At 42.8% G+C, this 20,792-nt stretch overlaps 1 protein-coding gene across 1 annotated transcript in view; it reads right to left on the reverse strand.

The window, feature by feature from the left end:
• Nucleotides 1-20,792, reverse strand: part of LOC120058168 (dachshund homolog 1-like) — a 268,628-nt gene that overhangs the window by 51,319 nt on the left and 196,517 nt on the right. Inside the window, exons 4-6 of the mRNA XM_039006634.1 lie at nucleotides 3,214-3,386; nucleotides 2,548-2,683; nucleotides 1,911-2,051 (exon numbers count right to left, since the gene is read on the reverse strand). Of these exons, the coding sequence (XP_038862562.1) occupies nucleotides 1,911-2,051; nucleotides 2,548-2,683; nucleotides 3,214-3,386 (450 nt within the window). The remainder of the gene's footprint in view (nucleotides 1-1,910; nucleotides 2,052-2,547; nucleotides 2,684-3,213; nucleotides 3,387-20,792) is intronic.

Below are 20,792 nucleotides of genomic sequence, written 5' to 3' on the forward strand. Positions count from 1 at the left end.
ATATTGTTGTGTTACAGCCTGAATTAAAAAATATGATTAAATTCAGATTTTTTTGTCACTGGCCTACACACAATATCACATAATGTCAAAGTGGTTTTATGTTTTTCAACAAATTATTAAAAATGAAAAGCTGAAATGTTTTGAGTCAATAAGTATTCAACCCCTTTGTTATGGCAAGCCTAAACATGTTCAAGAGTAAAATTGTGCTCAACAAGTCACATAATATGATGCATGGTCTCATTCTGTGTGCAATAATATTGTTTAACATGATTTTTGAATGACTACCTCATCTCTGTACCCCACACATACAATTATCTGTAAGGCCCTTCAGTTGAGCAGTGAATGTCAAAGACAGATTCAACCACAAAGACCAGTGAGGTTTTCCAATGTCTCGCAAAGAAGGGCACCAATTGGTAGATTGTGTAACGGCTGATTTCCTCCTCTTCGTCTGAAGAGGAGGTGTAGGGATCGGACCAAGACGCAGAGTGGAAAGTGTCCATGATTTATTAACAATAAACTGAACACTACACGAAACAAAATAACAAAAGCGAATCAAACCGAAAGACAGTCCCGTGTGGCACGAACACTGACACGAAATACAAACACCCACAAACACACACGTGAACCCCGGCTGCCTAAGTATGATTCTCAATCAGGGACAACGATTGACAGCTGCCTCTGATTGAGAATCATACCAGGTCGAACGCACAAAACCCCAACATAGAAAACAACACATAGACAACCCACCCAACTCACGCCCTGACCATACTAAATAAATACAAAACAAGAGAAAACAGGTCAGGAACATGACAGATTGGTAATAAAAAAGTAGACATTGAATATCCCTTTGAGCTTGGTGAAATTATTAATTACACTTTGGATAGTGTATCAATACACCCAGCCAATACAAAGATATAGGAGTCCTTCCTTACTCAGTTGCCAGAGAGGAAGGAAACAGCTCAGGGATTTCACAATGAGGCCAATGGCGACTTTAAAACAGTTACAGCGTTTAATGGCTGTGATAGGGGAAAACTGAAGATGCATCAACAACATTGTAGTTACTCCACAATACTAACCTAATTGACAGAGGTAATACTTGCAAAGAACGTGGCCAAGCTATGAACTTTTTGTCCTGAATATAAAGTGTTATGTTTGGGGCCAATACAATACAACACATTACTGAGTACCATTCTCCATATTTTCAAGAATAGTGGTGGCTGTATCATGTTATGGGTATGCTTGTAATAATTAAGGACTGGAGAGTTAATTAGGATTTAAAAAAAAATCAGAATGGAGCTTAGCACAGGAAAAATCTGAGAGGACAACCTGGCTCAAACTGCTTTCCTCCAGACACTTGGAGATGAATTCACCTTTCAACAGGACAATAACCTAAAACACAAGGCCACATCTATACTGGAGTTGCTTACCAAGAAGACAGTGAATGTTCCTGAGTGGCAAATCTGCATGCACATCTATGGCAAGACTTTAAAATGGATGTCTAGCAATGATCAACAACTGATTTGACAAAGCTTGAAGAATTCTGAAAAGAGTAATGGGAAAATATTGTACAGTCCAGGTGTGCAAAGCTCTTACAGACTTACCCAGAAATAGTCACAGCTGAAATCGCTGCCAAAGGTGATTCTAACACTTATTAACGCATGGGTGTGAATACTTATGTAAATTAGATAGTTCTGTATTTCATTTTAAATACAGTACATTTGCTAAAATGTCTAAAAACATGTGTTCACTTTGTCATTATGGGGTATTGCATGTAGACGGGTGATATATATTTAATCCATTTTGAATTCAGGCTGTAACACAACAAAATGTGGAATAAGTCAAGGGGTATGAAAATAGGACACATAACTTTGTCAACGTGCATATTGGTTTTTCAATAGGACACGTCTTACCTTTGTGAACGTGCATCCTCTTTGCTTCGTGACTCATGTCGTGGGCCAGGTCGCCTTCTTTAGGCCCAGGCAGAATGCTAGGGGAGAGGCCCAGCAGAGCTTGGTTCATTTGGTTCATAGAAAGACCATTCTGATGTATGGCTGGAGAGGAGAGAGAGAGAGTAGTACAGGTGAGCTAGAAGATGTCTTTGTCTGTTCGAGTTGACCTGTATATGCCCTGTTTTTGGAAATGAACTTCTAACTATCACATTTTGAACACGTGGATGACTCAGAATAAGTGTTTTTCAATTCTGGTACTAAGGACCCCTAGTGTACGAGGATTTGTTCCATCCCAGCACTAATATACCTGATTAAACTGATCAAGTGTACTAATCATCAAATTAATCATCTAGCACTTGATTTGTTGAATCAGGTGTGTTACTGCTGTTGGGATGAAACAAAAACCTACACACCCAGTGAGTAACTAGGACTAGGATTGAAGAGCACTGCAAAATCCCAAATCAATTTATCGGTTCAGTACAACAAAAACAACAATATCAAAATAGTGGGTTAGCGGGGTCGGTTTGTTTACTTGCGGAACTGAACACGCAGTTAGCCAGTCTGACTCGTTGCATGGGGAGGGAATAGGGGGACGTACGTATCCTGTCTGAGGAGCTCTCTGTGTGGGCCGGTGAGCTGGAGACACTGCTGCTGCGGTGGGACGACGGGTGGCTGCCGGGCCTCCTGCCGTCCTCTAAGGAAGGGGTGGGGGAGGGACTGTCTGGGACACGCTCCTGTCAATGACAGAGGGACATTAGTGACAACTAAGGTCCATGAAAGTAGATGCTATGTAATCAGTGTACATTTCCATAGGGCTTTCCACTCTGTCATCGCAGTCAAAAGTTCAGGATAAGTCACTTTAAATGTCCAGAGCTGTATGTTAGTTCTACACAGTGCGTGTCCATTCTGCCAGTTTATCTCAATGACTGTGGTGACTATTCTTCAGGGCATGCTCTGTTTGTTGCTGTGTCATGGCAGCCATGTTGTAATGTGTTTACTATACAGTTTAGTAAATGAAGTCCATTCTAGCGGTTTACCTTGATTACTGAGGTGACCATTCTGCAGGGCAGGCTCTGCTGCTGTGCCACATCGGCCATGTTGGAATATAACAGTGTTTCCCAATCCTGGTCCTGGGGACCCAAATGGGTGCATATTTATTTATTATTTTAACAAAGTTATGGGTCCAAAGGATAAGGATTGGGAAACACTGTCATATAATATAATACTTTTTGGTTTAATATTATGTCTATTACACACAGCTTACCTTGATGACTGAGGTGACCATTCTGCAGGGCAGGCTCTGTTGCTGTGCGACGGCGGCCATGTTGGCGATGGTGTTGAGGTGGTTCATCTGGCTCATTGCCATGGTGACAGAGGCAGGGGGCAAGCTGCACGGGATCAGGGGGTGGGGCATCATCATGAAGGGCAGTTCCAAACCTACAACAGGTGAGAAAGGTGATTGGTTAACGGAAACCATGGTTGATTGGTTCATCTGGATTGGAGGAAATTGATAGGTTAATTTGACATAAAGGTAACCAATAAGGGCTGGTTTCAGTCATAACCTTCTACAATGTTAAGATTTTTGTTCGAGCATAAGAAAAAGCTTTATCTAAATGTAACTGTAAAACCCCATTCACATGTGACTAGTATTACTAGAGAACATTGGTTATGTAATTATTACCCCAGAATGTCCCTTATTCCAGAGTTGTTGTTTTTTACTTCAAAACTGATCCCTGTCAATCATTTTTTTTTTCTTGAATAAATTGACAGTTATGACAGAAGCCTGGAGTTTTTTTTTTCGAGGCATGAAGATATTTCAACAAGTCCCGGTGATAACAGGGCAACACTTATAACTTGAGCCTGGTTAGCAAGTTTAGAAACCATACCAAACCATCTTTGGTATATTGTCGCCATAACATTTGAATTTATAGGAAGCGTGATCATAATCACTATTTTATGTTGGGATATTTTATTAGAAGACATCCTACAGTAATGTGAGCAAAACGGCGCACTTGCACTTGAGATGCGTTTTTAGGCTACGGATGACAAAGTGAATTTATACTTTCCTAATGTTTAGCTCAGTTTGTATGCTGCTGCTTTGCCATCTATTAACAGCAAGGGTCGCATTAAATAGGAGCGAGATTTTTTACCGATGCACTTGGCGACGTTCAATTCATTCACACACAAAACGTATAAACAAAAGCATTTTCTGTGAACGTTGACACATGTAGGGCCTTTCATATATAGGCTGTGCGCAGCTATTTGTCGAATCAGTTATTGTTTTCTCGCTCAAAACGCGAGCAACACCTGTCAAACTCAGACATTTCTCTCAAAACACAGGGATGTCAATTAGCACAGGACTAGTATTATCAGCAGTAGCTTATTCTGTCTGGAGTTGTTACTCTCCTGCCATGTAAAAATGACTGACATGGCAGATTCGTACAGGGCTAAAATTACAGATGTGGTGTTTTGTGCTCGCGCACATAATTACATTACCCGACCTCCCCCAGTAAAACTAATCCTGTTCGAATAGGGCTTAAAACTGCAAATAGCGCATTGTAGATTTGATTGAATTAACATTTGACTGAAATATTATTTCTCTCATACCGAGGTGGGTGGCCATGCTGGTATAACCTACAGATCACTGATACTGACATGCCATGCAATGCCAAAATAACAACATCAAATTATTATTATCAAACAACACTAAACTACTTCACTCTAATAAATTTAGAGGGATGAGTTAAACCCGGTCCTTCCCTACAGTATATTTTGAGGTGTAAATGTTTCACAACAGATGTTAATAATAGATAATAATAGATAATAATAGATAATAACAGACCATAATTGTAATGAAAATGGTAATGATGATAACAGTAGTTCAAAGCCAAAAGTTCACACAGCCATAAAAGGCACATCAATTATTCCGTGGCTGGAAAAAAAGGTCTACGTTATGGAAATAGGGCTCACTACTTACACATAAGGCACAATCTCAGTCTGCATCCCAAATGGCACCCTATTCTTTATACAAACAGGGTGCCATTTGTGACAGACAAAATAAGGCAATCATTGGAAGCCATTACCCCAAATAACTTGTTAAAACACGCTAATAACAAAACAAGTATCTTCAGAACTACAGTGTGACAAATGGCTACAGGCTACTGTGTAGGTGTATAGGGCGTAGGTATAGTCTGGACTTTTAACTCTTACAACAACAGGGAACTTTCAATTCATTTCGGCTCTGTTCTGTGATCTGCATTGGCCACCGTACTCCATTTTCAAGATCAGATATCTAACAAATGTTTCAAATGATTACATGTTGGCTCTGCAATTATAGTGATCTATTTGGTCAAAGTGGAGAGATGAGTTGGCCAGATATGTAAAGAATGCTCTGCTGTGCCTTTAGATGGTACAGTATAATGAGAACGGTCTAACTTTCAACGAACATGTGTAACAGTTTAACTTTAGTACGTCCCCTCGCCCCGACCCGGGCGCGAACCAGGGACCCTCTGCACACATCAACAACAGTCACCCACGAAGCATCGTTACCCATCGCTCCACAAAAGCCGTGGCCCTTGCAGAGCAAGGGGAACCACTACTTCAAGGTTTCAGAGCAAGTGACGTCACCGACTGAAAGGCTGCTAGCGCGCATCACCGCTACCTAGCTAGCCATTTCATATCGGTTACACATGAACACAGCTAGGTGTGTGTTCTGGAAACCACAAGCACCCTACTCTCTGCATTAACACCAGCTTTAATATTGTTTCTATCAATGCATTTGTCTGCATCATTTCCAATCCCCCATTTCTTTTTTTAAAAGTCCAAACTTTTGACTGGTACTGCTTATATATTTGTATATATTGTCCATGACTATTTTCCCCTAACCCTACCACCCCTCCCTAATTGGAGTAAAATAATGGACCACAATAATTATGCTTCTACTTCCAGCTTATACATACTATATACATTTTACGGACACAGTATATTTGACATGAGTTATCTTTTGTTTGTTTTTAGTCCCATGATTTAGCTATCAGATGCTTCCCCATGAAGTAGTTTAAAGCCAAAATCTAAAACCCAGATTTTTTTTTAAATGTTCTTTTGGCAGTTTGGCTCTATAGAAAAGAAGAGATAAAACACAGCTAGAACCACCACACAAAGCTAATCCACAAAACTTTTGCGAGAAAACATCAGTTGCCAACAAGGGGCAAGGCAATCTACACCGCAAAGAAAACCTCAAAAGACAAGGGCTGGGAAATGAAAGACACAGAGGTAGTCCTTCTCTCCGTTGTTCCCTCCCATTCCTCCCGAATCATGTTGATTTCCATAAGAAAGATGGCATGCATATTCCGAGTGGCAAGCATTCCCAAACACGAAGAAGGCGAGGGAGAAAAAAGCCAAGGCGTGCACCTTCGGTCCCACCAACTTTTCCGTTGGATCTCCGTTTCTGAATCAATTAACTCTCAGCATCCTGGGCTCAATTAAAACAGTGCCACAGAGGGCCTGATGTCAGGGGTACTTACAGTGAGACATCATGGAGAGGCCCACTGTATGTATGTGTGTATCTACATTTCCAATGCACTCAAGGGCCAACGTGGGGAGCGCTATTCTGCCTTTGAGGGATACACACGGCGAAGTGCACAAATGCAGCGCAGGCATGTGCAAGAACACAGACCGAAACACACACACACACACTGCGTCTGACTTACATCTTCAGGATATCAACATACACATAAGGGGAGAGAGATTATTATTTTTTTTATCATTGCCTGAGACTGATATGACTTTGCTTTTGTCATTCAAATACTGTTTTATCAATCATAGTCCTGAGTGATGTCTCTTGTGTTAACCACTGTATTGTACTTCTATGGTATGTCTCAGTCTGAAAGGCACGCACGCACACACACACACACACACACACACACACACACACACACACACACACACACACACACACACACACACACACACACACACACACACACACACACACACACACACACACACACACACGTGATCTCTCTCAACCATTCTCAAATGATGTTTCCTCCATAAAGGCCCATTCAGTTGACTGTAGGGGAACCTGCTGTAGGCCAAGATGAGTTCATACAGTCCTTTTATGGGGGATTGAAAGGCACTGGGTACACAGAGATTGGTTGGATTCAATGTAATAGATTAGGTGTTGTTGGAACATAGTGTTTTATTTGTTTATATGAGTGGGTGTTTTTTTTTTCAGACATATTGTTGCTGGCTTTGTTTTGGAAGGGATTCAATTACTTTTCCCAGGTACTTACAGTATATGATGAATTTATAGTGAATGGGTTAGAATTAGATTGGCCAACTATTGTCATTTTAAATCATATGGACATCGGTATGGGTGCGTGTGTGTTTGTTTTTGACCCCTTTCAAAAAAATGTTCTGAACAATCCGAAAAGGACCTAACTCGATCAACATTACAGTAAGTGAGCTTTTCATTCAACCACATCGCTAGATGCATTCGTTTTGTCAGTTACTGTTATTCCCCTATACAGTAGTTCAACTTCGGTGAGTTGAATTCCCATGTGTTGCTTTCCTAGTGAAAAGGCATAAACAACAGCATTTGGAGTAATTTACCTGGAGTAAGCCTTAGGGACTTCCAAAGGTAAACTCCTACTTAGCTACCATCATTAAAACAAAATGAATTAATACGCAGGCAAACAGCTCAAGCTATGGGTAATACAGTACTTTGGAAGTGCACGCACAAATAAGCAACAATCCAAAATCACGGAGGATAAATGGAATGAATTCAAACACCCTTCGGAAAGATCACATGATTAAAAAGGTGTTGTCGGACAGAAACGTGTGGAGGAGGTCTGGAAAACGACAAGCGGGTTCAAGTATTAATACAAAATCAGTTGATGAAGGGCTTAACGTGATTAAAAAGAGGGCAATAATTGCTACCTCTTTCAATGACTAAAATGACTGAGTCATTAACCTGAAGTGATGCAATATCCTCTATTGTTAATCCTTCTGGTGTGTGTGTGTGTGTGTGTGTGTGTGTGTGTGTGTGTGTGTGTGTGTGTGTGTGTGTGTGTGTGTGTGTGTGTGTGTGTGTGTGTGTGTGTGTGTGTGTGTGTGTGTGTGTGTGTGTGTGTGTTAACAGTACTCCTGATGGAGACAGCTATTCTACCCACCTTTTCCTACAATAAGGAATCCTCCAGGGGGGGAATAATGGAAAATGAATCCAAAAGGTGTCCGACTGAAAACCTAGCCTTCCGAATAGCACACAGATCTCTGTCTAGCTGCCGATCGTCAGTTTTAGCTCTGGAGTAGCTAGATTTCCCTTGACAAAAATTCAACCAGCTCCTACTTGGCACATTATTATCTCTTCAACTGAATGATTTGTTGTTTGTGGAGCAAAACAGAAACAAAAGAGAGAGAGAGATTACATTTTCAGCCATAGCTCAGGCTCAGATCTCTTTTTTTCTCTAACTCCCTCTGTCCAGGAAAAGTCTCATGACAAACAATAATGTCAGCTGTAATTGATCGGAGGTCGCCACCAGGGCCTTGAGTAAAAGCTCCAGTATTTAAGCGACCATCGGTGCAAGCCAGGGTAGAGTGGTCTCCGCAGATGCTCGAGCTAATGAAGCTGTCTGTCTGTTATTTACCTTCTTTTAACTGGAAAAGAGGGATGAGATGTACTGTAAGAGATAGCAAGGACTGGAGAGGATCTGTCCAGGCCTCTCTCTCTCTCCCTCTGTCTCGCTCGCTGATTAAGTAGGACCATGCGGATGTCGGAGGAATGCGAAATTGGTTGACAGTCACAACCAACGCTGAGGAATCCTTATGTTTGCTAATATATGGCTTGTGTCAAGCCTATCTGTCAAACTAAAACCCATTTGAATGTGGTCAGAGCCTTGGATTGGGAAAGACACAGGGTTGATTTGTACTGTGTTGCTAAGCCTCCTTTTGCTTTCATGGTACAGAGATGTGTTTCTCTTCTGATCTGTCAAAAAAACATAAATGGCACAGTTTTAATCAAATTTCTAGAATCACTTCCTGTGTAAATATACAGTACATTCACATACTCCAAAACAATCTTGGCTTTTTTTTACTAAATGCCCTTGTAAAATGCCCCTGAGTTGCTGCTGCATTGCTCAGACAAAGGTGAGAGCATGGTCTATAGGTGTGGGACTTTTTTGTGGTCGTGTTGGGGGATTTGTTGGGTTTTGCACCCAAATCCCATAAATAAATGGTTGGCTGATGAAAAGAAAATGGTTGCGTCCCAAACAGCACCCCATTTCCTATATAGCGGGTACCATTTGGGACGCAACCAATGGCTCTGAGCTGTGGGCCATTTTAGTGGTCTCACAGTACCACTAATCAACCAGATATCTTTATTGTAAGTACACATTTCTCCAGAAGGCAACAGCACAGCCTTATGAGGTGGGTGGGCCATTAAACTCCATCAGATAGAAGCGCAAGCTACAGGAAATATACAACCAAAAACCCAGAAACATCTAGTCGTATTGTGGCAGTGCTATGGGCTGCTTTCGTCTACACATGTACACGCACACAAACACAGACATACAAACACATACCCAGAAACGCACACACATCCCCTACATACACGCGCGCACACGCATTCACACACACACAAACATAAAGACACATATACACAGACACCACAGGGGGTTGGTGGCATCTTAATTGGGGAGAACAGGCTCATGGTAATGACTGGAGAGGAGTAACTGGAATAGTATCAAACACACCAAACACAGTGTTTCCAGGTGTTTGATGCCATTCCATGAGCTCCCTTCCGTTAATTATTATGAACCTTCAGCAGCCTCCTGTGACAGACACGCACGCACGTCCCCTACACGCACAATCACACACACACCCACCCACACAACACACATGACTACACACAACACACATGACCACAATATGGTCGACATTCCTATAGCAGCAGCATGAAAGAGATACACATGCTTTCCAACGATTCAGGTGGGAACACTTGCAAACGTATGTAATGTCAATGAATGTTAGAGAAAGTAATGATGACAAAACATCTTTGGTTTGATGAGGTAGCATAATGACTTGCCTCCCCCTGAACACATGCGTACATTTACTCTAGTGTTGCACGGTATACTTAAACTTTGGTACTTTTTCAATACTAGAACATTAAAACAATTGGGTGCTAGAATTGCTGTTACGTCCGGTACATCTGTCAAATGTGTCTCACGGATCAAGCCTGTCTATCAGCGCAGCCGATCGCTTATTATAGCGCGCAACGTGCCTGCTCCACTTTTTCATTGCTAGAGAGTCACTGAGAGTCTGGGCCGCATTATGTTAGCTCCCCACTCATGCTGCACAGAAGTTAACATACTTGAATAATGCGACACGTCATGAAGACATGTTGAAACTGTTCATTACCGTTCGTAAAACAATGTCCAAACAGGCTGGAACACTTTACAATGCAAGAAGATACTGGTACCTTCCAGCTTTGTAGGCAAGCTTTCCTTGCTAGCTTTCCTAAAGCTAACATACATTCACTACCCTAGTACTTTGTTTGTAATACCATAATGAAAAATATGCTGATTTCAAAGCTGATTGCCACCCCAAAAATATTAATTCACTTATTTGGCCTCTTCACATCTCTCCCAAAGATGATCCATTTCCTCAGCGAACTGACTATGCTCTGACAGGCCGCCCCCCTCTTGCCTTGTGCATGATGTCATTACTGGTTAAAGACAGCACACATTTTTATAAAAGAAGCAACTTCTATGCAAACGTTGTTGATCAGTACAATTAAATCATTCCCAAATGGGAGGGAAATGTGTTTGTTTGTCATCTGTAGCCCCATGAAATCAGCCAAAACAAGCTCAATAGCTCAATGCATGCACACACTCCTACTGAAAATCCATTCACCATGCATTCGCCTGTATTGTGGATAGGCCTAGGCTGCATATTTACGATTTACCCAGTTTATAAATATAGATTTAAAACAAAGTAAAATGTATTGTATGATTGTATTATTGATTAATTAATGCATACATGGCTGTCTGAAAATTGTTGACATGAATGATAACGAACTCAAAAGATGCCCAAATATTGAACAGAGCAGTAGCTGTATTTATCTGTCTGGATCAAGTGCCATTCTGTGACTTTGGCTAATATGCCTTCTTCTTTTGCCGTGGTGTCGTTTTGGTATGGTTTTGGTATTGAGTATTGTGATACTAAACCTGGTGTTGGTATCGTGACAACACTAATGTACTCACACATACACTCACACACACACACACACAGTATATCATGTGTTAGGAAATACCCTAGAGACAGACAGTGTTATTTGTCCTGTAAATATATCAAAAATTCTGCCACTAGCCGCCTACTCCAGATGACTGAGGCTGTGATGCAATCAATTGCAGATAGCTGTAAGGGTCTGTGTGTAGCTGGTGCAGAGGAGTCAGGCGCAGGACAGCAGAGATGAGTAAATACAAGTAACTTTACTCAAAGTCATCAAAATACAAGAGAATTACCAAGCCCACAATACGTACCAGAATACAACAAACAATTACTCACAAACATACATGGGGAAACAGAGGGTTAAATAATGAACAGGTAATTGGGGAATTGAAACCAGGTGTGTAAGACAAAACAAATGGAAAATGAAAAGTGGATTGGCGATGGCTAGAAGGCCGGTGACGTCGACCGCCGAACGCCGCCCGAACAAGGAAAGGGACCTACTTCGGCGGAAGTCGTGACAATAGCGTTTTTCCGGGGATATCGCTTTCAGAAGTGTGTTTTAAATAAAGTGTCAACTCCTTCCATCTGGGATATCCTCCATCAGGATATTCTGGTCAACATATCATACACATTTGATTGACTAAATCAATCCACATCACTACTTACAGGCTGTCTATGAAAATAGAATGAATGATTACAAGAGGTTGAAAAGATCATTCTGTTTAGATAATTCTGTCATGGAGTCACAATGTAGTATCTACGTATCTTTGATTTGATGATCATTACATTTGTCATAAATAAAACATGATGATATGTCTTTCATAATGTCTCAATCCTTCTCACAAGATAATTCCAAAATTCCAAATTTTCCAAATGAACAATGTGCTTGAAAATAACAAGCCACACTAAATGTTGACCCGAAACTAACCAATTACCGCAATTATGTAATGCTCTAAACAACTTGAGGGAGGGACAGAGATGTTATAGACCAGGGTCGTCTTCATTTGGCACCAAATTATAGAAAACAGACGGATACGGGGAGGGACAACCTGAACTTGTCCAGTAAGAAAAATGTATTTACATTTTCTGTTGCAAAAAGTTTTGCTATGGTGTGTCCCAATATATACAACCCAGATTAACCTAATAACCCACATGGCTAGGGATGCCCAGGACGTCCAAGCCTCCAGGAGACATTGATATTAAGCCATGACCATACTGTTCACATTTCTAGTGTGGATCTGGGCCCATCTAACTTGACATTTGTCACAGGTCAGTCACAATAAACTGATAAACACACACACAAACACGCGCACAATCACACACACACACACAATCACACACACACACACACACACACACACACACACACACACACACACACACACACACACACACACACACACACACACACACACACACACACACACACACACACACACACACACACACACACACACACAGAGAGCGAGAGAACCCATTACTAGCAGCTATTACTACTGACGGTGTAATATATCCCTTGCCAATCAATAGAGTTCTTGTGTCAGTGACACGCCAAGCAGATAGAGGAATTATTTCCATGTGATACTTAGTTAAAGGCCTCTCCCCCTCTTAAAAATATTGCTTTCAGTCAACGGGCGAGCCGTTGTAATTTGATTCACGCCGCTCTCCGCCGTTATATGGGTGCCACTTGGGGATCGGTTTACATGTGCTGGTCATCAGATCATCTGTTTTAATTACACAATTAGCATTACTCGCTCTGGCCTGTTCTCTTCATCTATAACCATCGGTCCTTGAGAAAAAATCAGTACGATCGCTCAAAATTCTAACAATTTCAATGAAAAGCATAGGATGCTGTCATGTCACCTTTATTTAACAATGCAAGTCAGATAAGAACAAACTCTTATTTACAATGACGGTCTACCCCGGCCAAACCCTAACCTGGGCAACGCATGGCCAATTGTGCACCGCCCTATGGGACTCCCAATCCCAGCCGGTTGTGATACAGCCTGGAATTGAACCAATGTCTGTACTGACACCTCCAGCACTGAGATGCGGTGCCTTAGACCGCTGAGCCACGGAAGACAACTTATGTGATTATCGCAAACGCAATTAGGTGAAACAGGAAAGGAAGACCCAGAGTTACCTCTGCTGCAGAGGGTAAGTTCTTTATAGTTACCAGCCTTCTTTTTTTTCTCTTTTTTTTTTTGTTGATCCGGCGCCGACAGAGATGGCCGCCTCGCTTCGCGTTCTAAGGAAACTGTGCAGTATTTAGTTTTTTTATGTATTATTTCTTACATTGTTACCCCAGGAAATCTGAAGTTTTATTACATACAGCCGGGAGGAACTATTAGATATAAGAGCAACGTCAACTTACCAACATTACGACCAGGAATACGACTTTTCCGAAGCAGATCCTCTGTTTGGTCTGTTTGGTCCACCACCCAGGACAATGGATCGGATCCCAGCCGGCGACCCAAAACAACGGCGCCGCAGGAGGGGCAGAAGAAGCGGTCTTCTGGTCAGGCTCCATAGACGGGCACATCGCGCACCGCTCCCGAGTTTACTTCACGGAAACGTGGCTCACTTGAGACACGCTATCGGAGTCGGTACAGCCACCTGGTTTCTTCATCGCGCTGACAGAAACAAACATCTCTCTGGTAAGAAAAAGGGCGGGGGGTATGCCTTATGATTAACGAGATGTGGTGTGATCATAACAACATACAGGAACTCAAGTCCTTTTGCTCACCTGATCTAGAATTCCTTACAATCAAATGTCGACCGCATTATCTACCAAGAGAATTCTCTTCGATTATAATCACAGCCGTATATATCCCCCCCAAGCAGACACATCGATGGCCCTGAATGAACTTCATTGGACTCTATGTAAACTAGAAACCACATATCCTGAGGCTGCACTCATTGTACCTGGGGATTTTTACAAGGCTAATCTGAAAACAAGACTCCCAAAATTTTAACAGCATACCGAATGCGCTACCAGGGCGGAAAAAATCCTGGACCATTGTTACTCTAACTTCCGCGACGCATACAAAGCTCTGCCCCGCCCTCCTTTCGGAAAATCTGACCACGACTCCATTTTGTTGCTCCCAGCCTATAGACAGAAACTAAAACAGGAAACGCTCGTGCTCAGGTCTGTTCAACGCTGGTCCGACCAATCTGATTCCACGCTTCAAGATTGCTTCAATCACGTGGACTGGGATATGTTCCGCATAGCGTTGGATAATAACATTGCTGAATACACTGATTCCGTGACCGAGTTTATTAGCAAGTGCATCGGTGATGTTGTACCCACAGCAACTATTAAAACCTTTGATGGCAGCATTGATTGATGGCAGCATTCGTGCCAAACTGAAAGCGCGAACCACTGCTTTTAATCAGGGCAAGGCGACCGGAAACATGACCGAATACAAACAGTGTAGCTATTCCCTCTGCAAGGCAATTTAAAAAAAGAAGCTTCAGTATAGAGACAAAGTAGAGTCGCAATTCAACGGCTCAGACACGAGAGGTATGTGGCAGGGTCTACAGTCAATCACGGACTACAAAAAGAAAACCAGCCCCGTCGTGGACCACGACGTCCTGCTCCCAGACAAACTAAACAACTTCATTGCTCACTTTGAGGACAATACAGTGCCAACGACACAGCCCGCTAAAAAAACCTGCGGGCCCTCCTTCACCGCAGCCAACGTGAGTAAAGCATATAAACGTGTTAACCCTCGCAAGCCTGCCGGCCCAGACGGTATCCCTAGCCGCGTCCTCAGAGCATGAGCAGACCAGCTGGCTGGTGTGTTTACGGACATATTCAATCAATCCTTATCCCAGGCTGCTGTTCCCACATGCTTCAAGAGGGCCACCATTGTTCCAGTTCCCAAGAAAGCTAAATGCAACTGAGCTAAATGACTATCGCCCAATAGCACTCACCTCCGTCATCAGGAAGTGCTTTGAGAGACTAAGGATCATATCACCTCCACCCTACCTTGACACCCTAGACCCACTCCAATTTGCTTACCACCCCAATAGGTCCACAGACAACGCAATCGCAATCACACTGCACACTGCCCTAACCTATCTGGACAAGAGGAATACCTATGTAAGAATGCTGTTCATCGACTACAGCTCAGCATTTAACACTATAGTACCCTCCAAACTCGTCATTAAGCTCGAGACCCTGGGTCTCGACCCCGCCCTGTGCAACTGGGTCCTGGACTTCCTGACGGGCCGCCCACAGGTGGTGAGGGTAGGAAACAACATCTACACCCCGCTGATCCTCAACACTGGGGCCCCACAAGGGTGCGCTCTCAAGCCCTCTCCTGTACTCCCTGTTCACCCATGACTGCGTGGCCATGCACGCCTCCAACTCAATCCTCGAGTTTGCAGACGACACTACAGTGGTAGGCTTGATTACCAACAACGACGAGACGGCCTACAGGGAGGAGGTGAGGGCCCTCGGAGTGTGGTGTCAGGAAAATAACCTCACACTCAACGTCAACAAAACAAAGGAGATGATCGTGGACTTCAGGAAACAGCAGAGGGAGCACCCCCCTATCCACATCGACGGAACAGTAGTGGAGAAGGTGGAAAGTTTTAAGTTCCTCAACGTACACATCACGGACAAACTGAAATGGTCCACCCACACAGATAGTGTGGTGAAGAAGGCGCAACAGCGCCTCTTCAAACTCAGGAGGCTGAAGAAATTAGGCTTGTCACCAAAAACACAAACATTTACAGATGCACAATCGAGAGCATCCTGTCGGGCTGTATCACCGCCTGGTACGGCAACTGCTCCACCCACAACCGTAAGACTCTCCAGAGGGTACTGAGGTCTGCACAACGCATCACCGGGGGCAACCTACCTGCTCTCCAGGACACCTACACCACCCGATGTCACAGGAAAGGACAACAACCACCCGAACCACTGCCTGTTCACCCCGCTATCATCCAGAAGGCGAGGTTAGTACAGGTGCATCAAAGCTGGGACCGAGAGACTGAAAAACAGCTTCTTTCTCAAGGCCATCAGACTGTTAAACAGCCATCACTAACATTGAGTGGCTGCTGCCAACATACTGACTCAATCTCTAGCCACCAATAAAAAATTGGATGTAATAAATGTATCACTAGTCACTTTAAACTATGCCACTTTATATAATGTTTACATACTCTACACTACTCCTCTCATATGTATATACTGTACTCTATACCATCTATTGCATCTTGCCTATGCCGTTCAACCATCGCTCATCCATATACGTATATTTGTATGTACACTGCTCAAAAAAATAAAGGGAACACTTAAACAACACAATGTAACTCCAAGTCAATCACACTTCTGTGAAATCAAACTGTCCACTTAGGAAGCAACACTGGTTGACAATACATTTCACATGCTGTAGACAAAAGGTGGAAATTATAGGCAATTAGCAAGACACCCCCAATAAAGGAGTGATTCTGCAGGTGGTGACCACAGACCACTTCTCAGTTCCTATGCTTCCTGGCTGATGTTTTGGTCACTTTTGAATGCTGGCGGTGCTCTCACTCTAGTGGTAGCATGAGACGGAGTCTACAACCCACACAAGTGGCTCAGGTAGTGCAGCTCATCCAGGATGGCACATCAATGCGAGCTGTGGCAAGAAGGTTTGCTGTGTCTGTCAGCGTAGTGTCCAGAGCATGGAGGCGCTACCAGGAGACAGACCAGTACATCAGGAGACGTGGAGGAGGCCGTAGGAGGGCAACAACCCAGCAGCAGGACCGCTACCTCCGCCTTTGTGCAAGGTGGAGCACTGCCTGAGCCCTGCAAAATGACCTCCAGCAGGCCACAAATGCGTAGCGTCCTGCTAGCGTTTTCCTTGATAGCCAAAAAGCTACATTTTAGTCTCATCTAACCAGAGTACATTCTTCCATATGTTTGGGGAGTCTCCCACATGCCTTTTGGTGAACACCAAACGTGTTTGCTTATTTTTTTCTTTAAGCAATGTTTTTTTCTGGACACTCTTCCGTAATTTTTGGGGCACCATGGAAAAAGTTTGTTTAATGAGTTACCGTTACCCGAATTAACTCAATAATACATCCAAATATATCATTATCATACCAGTCAGTCAGTCCATTAATCTTTCAGTCAGTCAGTCCATTAATCATATCAGTCTCATTCTGAATGTCGTTGACTTCAAATCTGCATGAACCCTAGTCTAAATGATGATTCAATGATACACAAAGTGGCTTAATTATTTGAATTAATTAAAAAATATATATATTTTACTATTATCTAATTTATTTAACTAACTAAATAATCACACAGAAATACACAAACACGCACACACGGTATACGTTTGAATGATTACTAACATAATGCAATGAAAAGTCGCTAGTGGACTAACCCGATATGATGGCTTGTTACACAATGAAAGGGGTGGGGAAAGAAAGAGCGAAAGAAGGAGAGACAAAGGAATTAAACTATCGTACATACAGTTGAATAATATGCTCACCGTCAATATGGATATTTAACACCTTAACAACCGCTCATTCGGATTTAGAAATGCAACATATATTTACGCATAGATGTCTTTGTCTGTCGTCTCTCTGTTGAATTCACTCAATCCGTCTGTGACGAAAAGTTAGACAGACATTTTCTGGTTATGTAAGTCTCTGGTTGTCCAGCAGAGGTCACAATGTCCTCAGTTGTAGGCTTCTTTGTCTCTGAGTGTTCGTTAGACTGAATACATTAGACCAGGGGTGTCAAACTCATTCCAGTGTCTGCAGGTTTTTGGTTTTTCCTTTCAATAAAGCCCTAGACAACCAGGTGTGGGGAGTTCCTAACTAATTAGTGATGTTAATTCATCAATCAAGTACAAGGGAGGAGCGAAAACCCGCAGACACTCGGCCCCCCGTGGAATGAGTTTGACACCTGTGCATTAGACGTTCCAATGGTAGTTTGAAAAGATCTTCCTTGTGCCTTTGGTCAAAGTTCTAGACAACTTTACATGCAGAGCTGCAGACGGTGCATGTCTTAGTCTAGTCTTCTTCTTTGTTGAAAGTTTCAAAGTTTGTAACCATTTTCTGGTCTTGTAGTTTTAAACAATTTCAACCTTTAGCCACATCTCCACGCTTTCTGGTCTCGTAGAGTCTAACCTCTCGTGACGTCCGGCTCAACACCATCCACCTGCTTGGTCTAATGTAAATTTCATTAGCAGTCCTTTTATGCACTCGCTTTGGAGGGCAGATCCATGACATTGCCACAATGTCTGTGCTCACGTGGGCGTGGTTACTGACTTGGCAAAAGTTCCTATGAAAAACAGTTATCTCATTTAGAAGGCTAAAATCACATTTCATCTTCTCACAAATAGTTTCATATTTAATCATATACGTTTTACAACATTTAGATGTAAATCTGATAACTGGGACATATACATTCTTAGAGTTACAGTTATTTAGTTATACCGTCCTTAATGATATCACAAAACAAAACTTTTGACGGGATTTATTGTTTTGATCCCCACCAACCATTTCCCACATTCTTTATGTTGGAAATATTGTTTCATTATCCACTTTTGGATGTTGGAGTTTTGGTGTCAGATTCTCTCTCTACACAAATTATTTTTGACTTCTCCATACTGCAGGTCCAGAGAGAGAAAGTTTACGACCGGTTGTTAAAGTCATAGAACCGGCCCACTTCCCCCTTCCTCTCTGGTGGGAGAGAGGGGGGAGTGGCTCTCTTTGATCCTCACCCAGGAGGGAAAGTCATGACAAAATATAGAAAAACCCTGGAATGAGTAGGTGTGTCCAAACTTTTGACTGGTATTGTATAAATATTTGTACACGACACAAGTACTTACTCTCCTCCATCTTTGTTTGTGTTTGTTGTGAAATGACTCTATAGACATCATTAACATTCAAACGCGTTCACAGCCAAATGCATGCATATTTCAATACCACTGTCACGCCCTGATCTGTTTCACCTGTCCTTGTGATTGTCTCCACCCCTTCCAGGTGTCGCTTATTTTCCCCCGGTGTATGTATCCCTGTGTTTCCTGTCTCTCTATGACAGTTCGTCTTGTATGTTCAAGTCAATCAGCGTGTTCTCCCCGTGCTCCTGCTTTTCTATTCTCTTTTGCTAGTCCTCCCAGTTTTGACCTTTGTCTGTTTTTCTGGACTCCATTCCCGCCTGCCTGACCATTCTGCCCGCCCTGACCTCGAGCCTGCCTGCCATTCCGTACCTCTGGAACTCTGAACTGGTTTTGACCTTTTGCCTGTCCACGACCATTCTCTTGCCTACCCCTTTTGGATTGTTAATAAACATCTTGGACTTTAACCATCTGCCTCCTGTGTCTGCGTCCGGGTCTCGCCGTGTGCCCTTATAACCACTTTATTTCACATCACTCAAAAAAAACCTGCGAAAGCCCGTCACCAGTGAAAGGTTGGAATGTCATCTATTACACAGTATCACATTGAACCCAAGTGACACTGTCTTTTCAAATTGCCTTGATCTCGTCACTCCCCAAAGGTCAACCCCTATCCCTGCTAAATGCAACCTGACAGTGGATGCTACAAAGGGGACAGCCCCGACGCATGCATCACCCGCTGCATCAAAGCCCTTCATATTAATCACTGCAATTAATGAAGAAGGAAGCCCTAATGTTGATGAGGGCTGACAAGTCGACTGGTCAGTTGTTTTCATTTAACCGTGCCCCTGTCGTGGTGAGGTAACCGCAAGAGACAGTTGTACAAACATTTGCATGACATGTGGTTTGTGTAGCGTGCCACACTTTTTTACTCGGTCTTCCTCTCTCCCTCTATCTCTGTGATGATCCTCTCTACCTCTCCCTTTCTCTCTTCTTTTGTCTCTCTGTCTCTCTTTCTCCCTCTTGCTCTCTCTCTCTCACAGCTCTAACAAGACTGCCCCACCACCACTGCCACTCAAAGATGACAGAACTTGATATGGATCATTACAGGAATAATGTTTAATCAATTCTCCTTGATATACTAATCTATATCTGCATTTTTTGTGCCTCCACACATTTCCCCCATAATGCAAATTCACATTTTAACGCGGCTGCTTAACAGCCGAACGCAAGCGAAGTTAGAACGAGGACATTTGACTTCATTAAAATACATTTAAGATTATCGAGTTTATCTTTAGAAATAAAAATGTGTGTGACACGCTCTGCTTTATCTGTCACCTGACTCCCCTGGGCCTGAGTCACTAATAGAGAGGTTGGGAGGACCAAAGCCCAGGAGGAAGAGAGGGAGAGAGAAGAAAGGGAGAGAGAGAGAGAGAGACAAATCCCACTGTACAGCTTTGTTCAGTCTATATAGTATGTATGTATGTATGTATGTATGTCTGTCTGCAGGAGGGCGGGCAGTCAGACAGTCAATGCCCTAGGCCACCAGTTCAGTGCTAAGTTAATGTCCTAGACCTAGGCCACCAGCACTAACCAAGCTAGAGTCCTAGGCTACCCAATGCTAACCAGGCTAACATCCTAGGCAACCAGTGCTAATCAGGCTAACATCCTAGACCACCAGTGCTAATTCAATTCAGTTTGATGAAACTTTATTTATCTCCTCAGGCACAATTAAGAAAGTCATTTTACAAGTATTAACCAAGCTAAC

This window comes from Salvelinus namaycush, chromosome 13 (assembly GCF_016432855.1).
Source record: "Salvelinus namaycush isolate Seneca chromosome 13, SaNama_1.0, whole genome shotgun sequence".
NCBI lineage: Eukaryota > Metazoa > Chordata > Actinopteri > Salmoniformes > Salmonidae > Salvelinus > Salvelinus namaycush.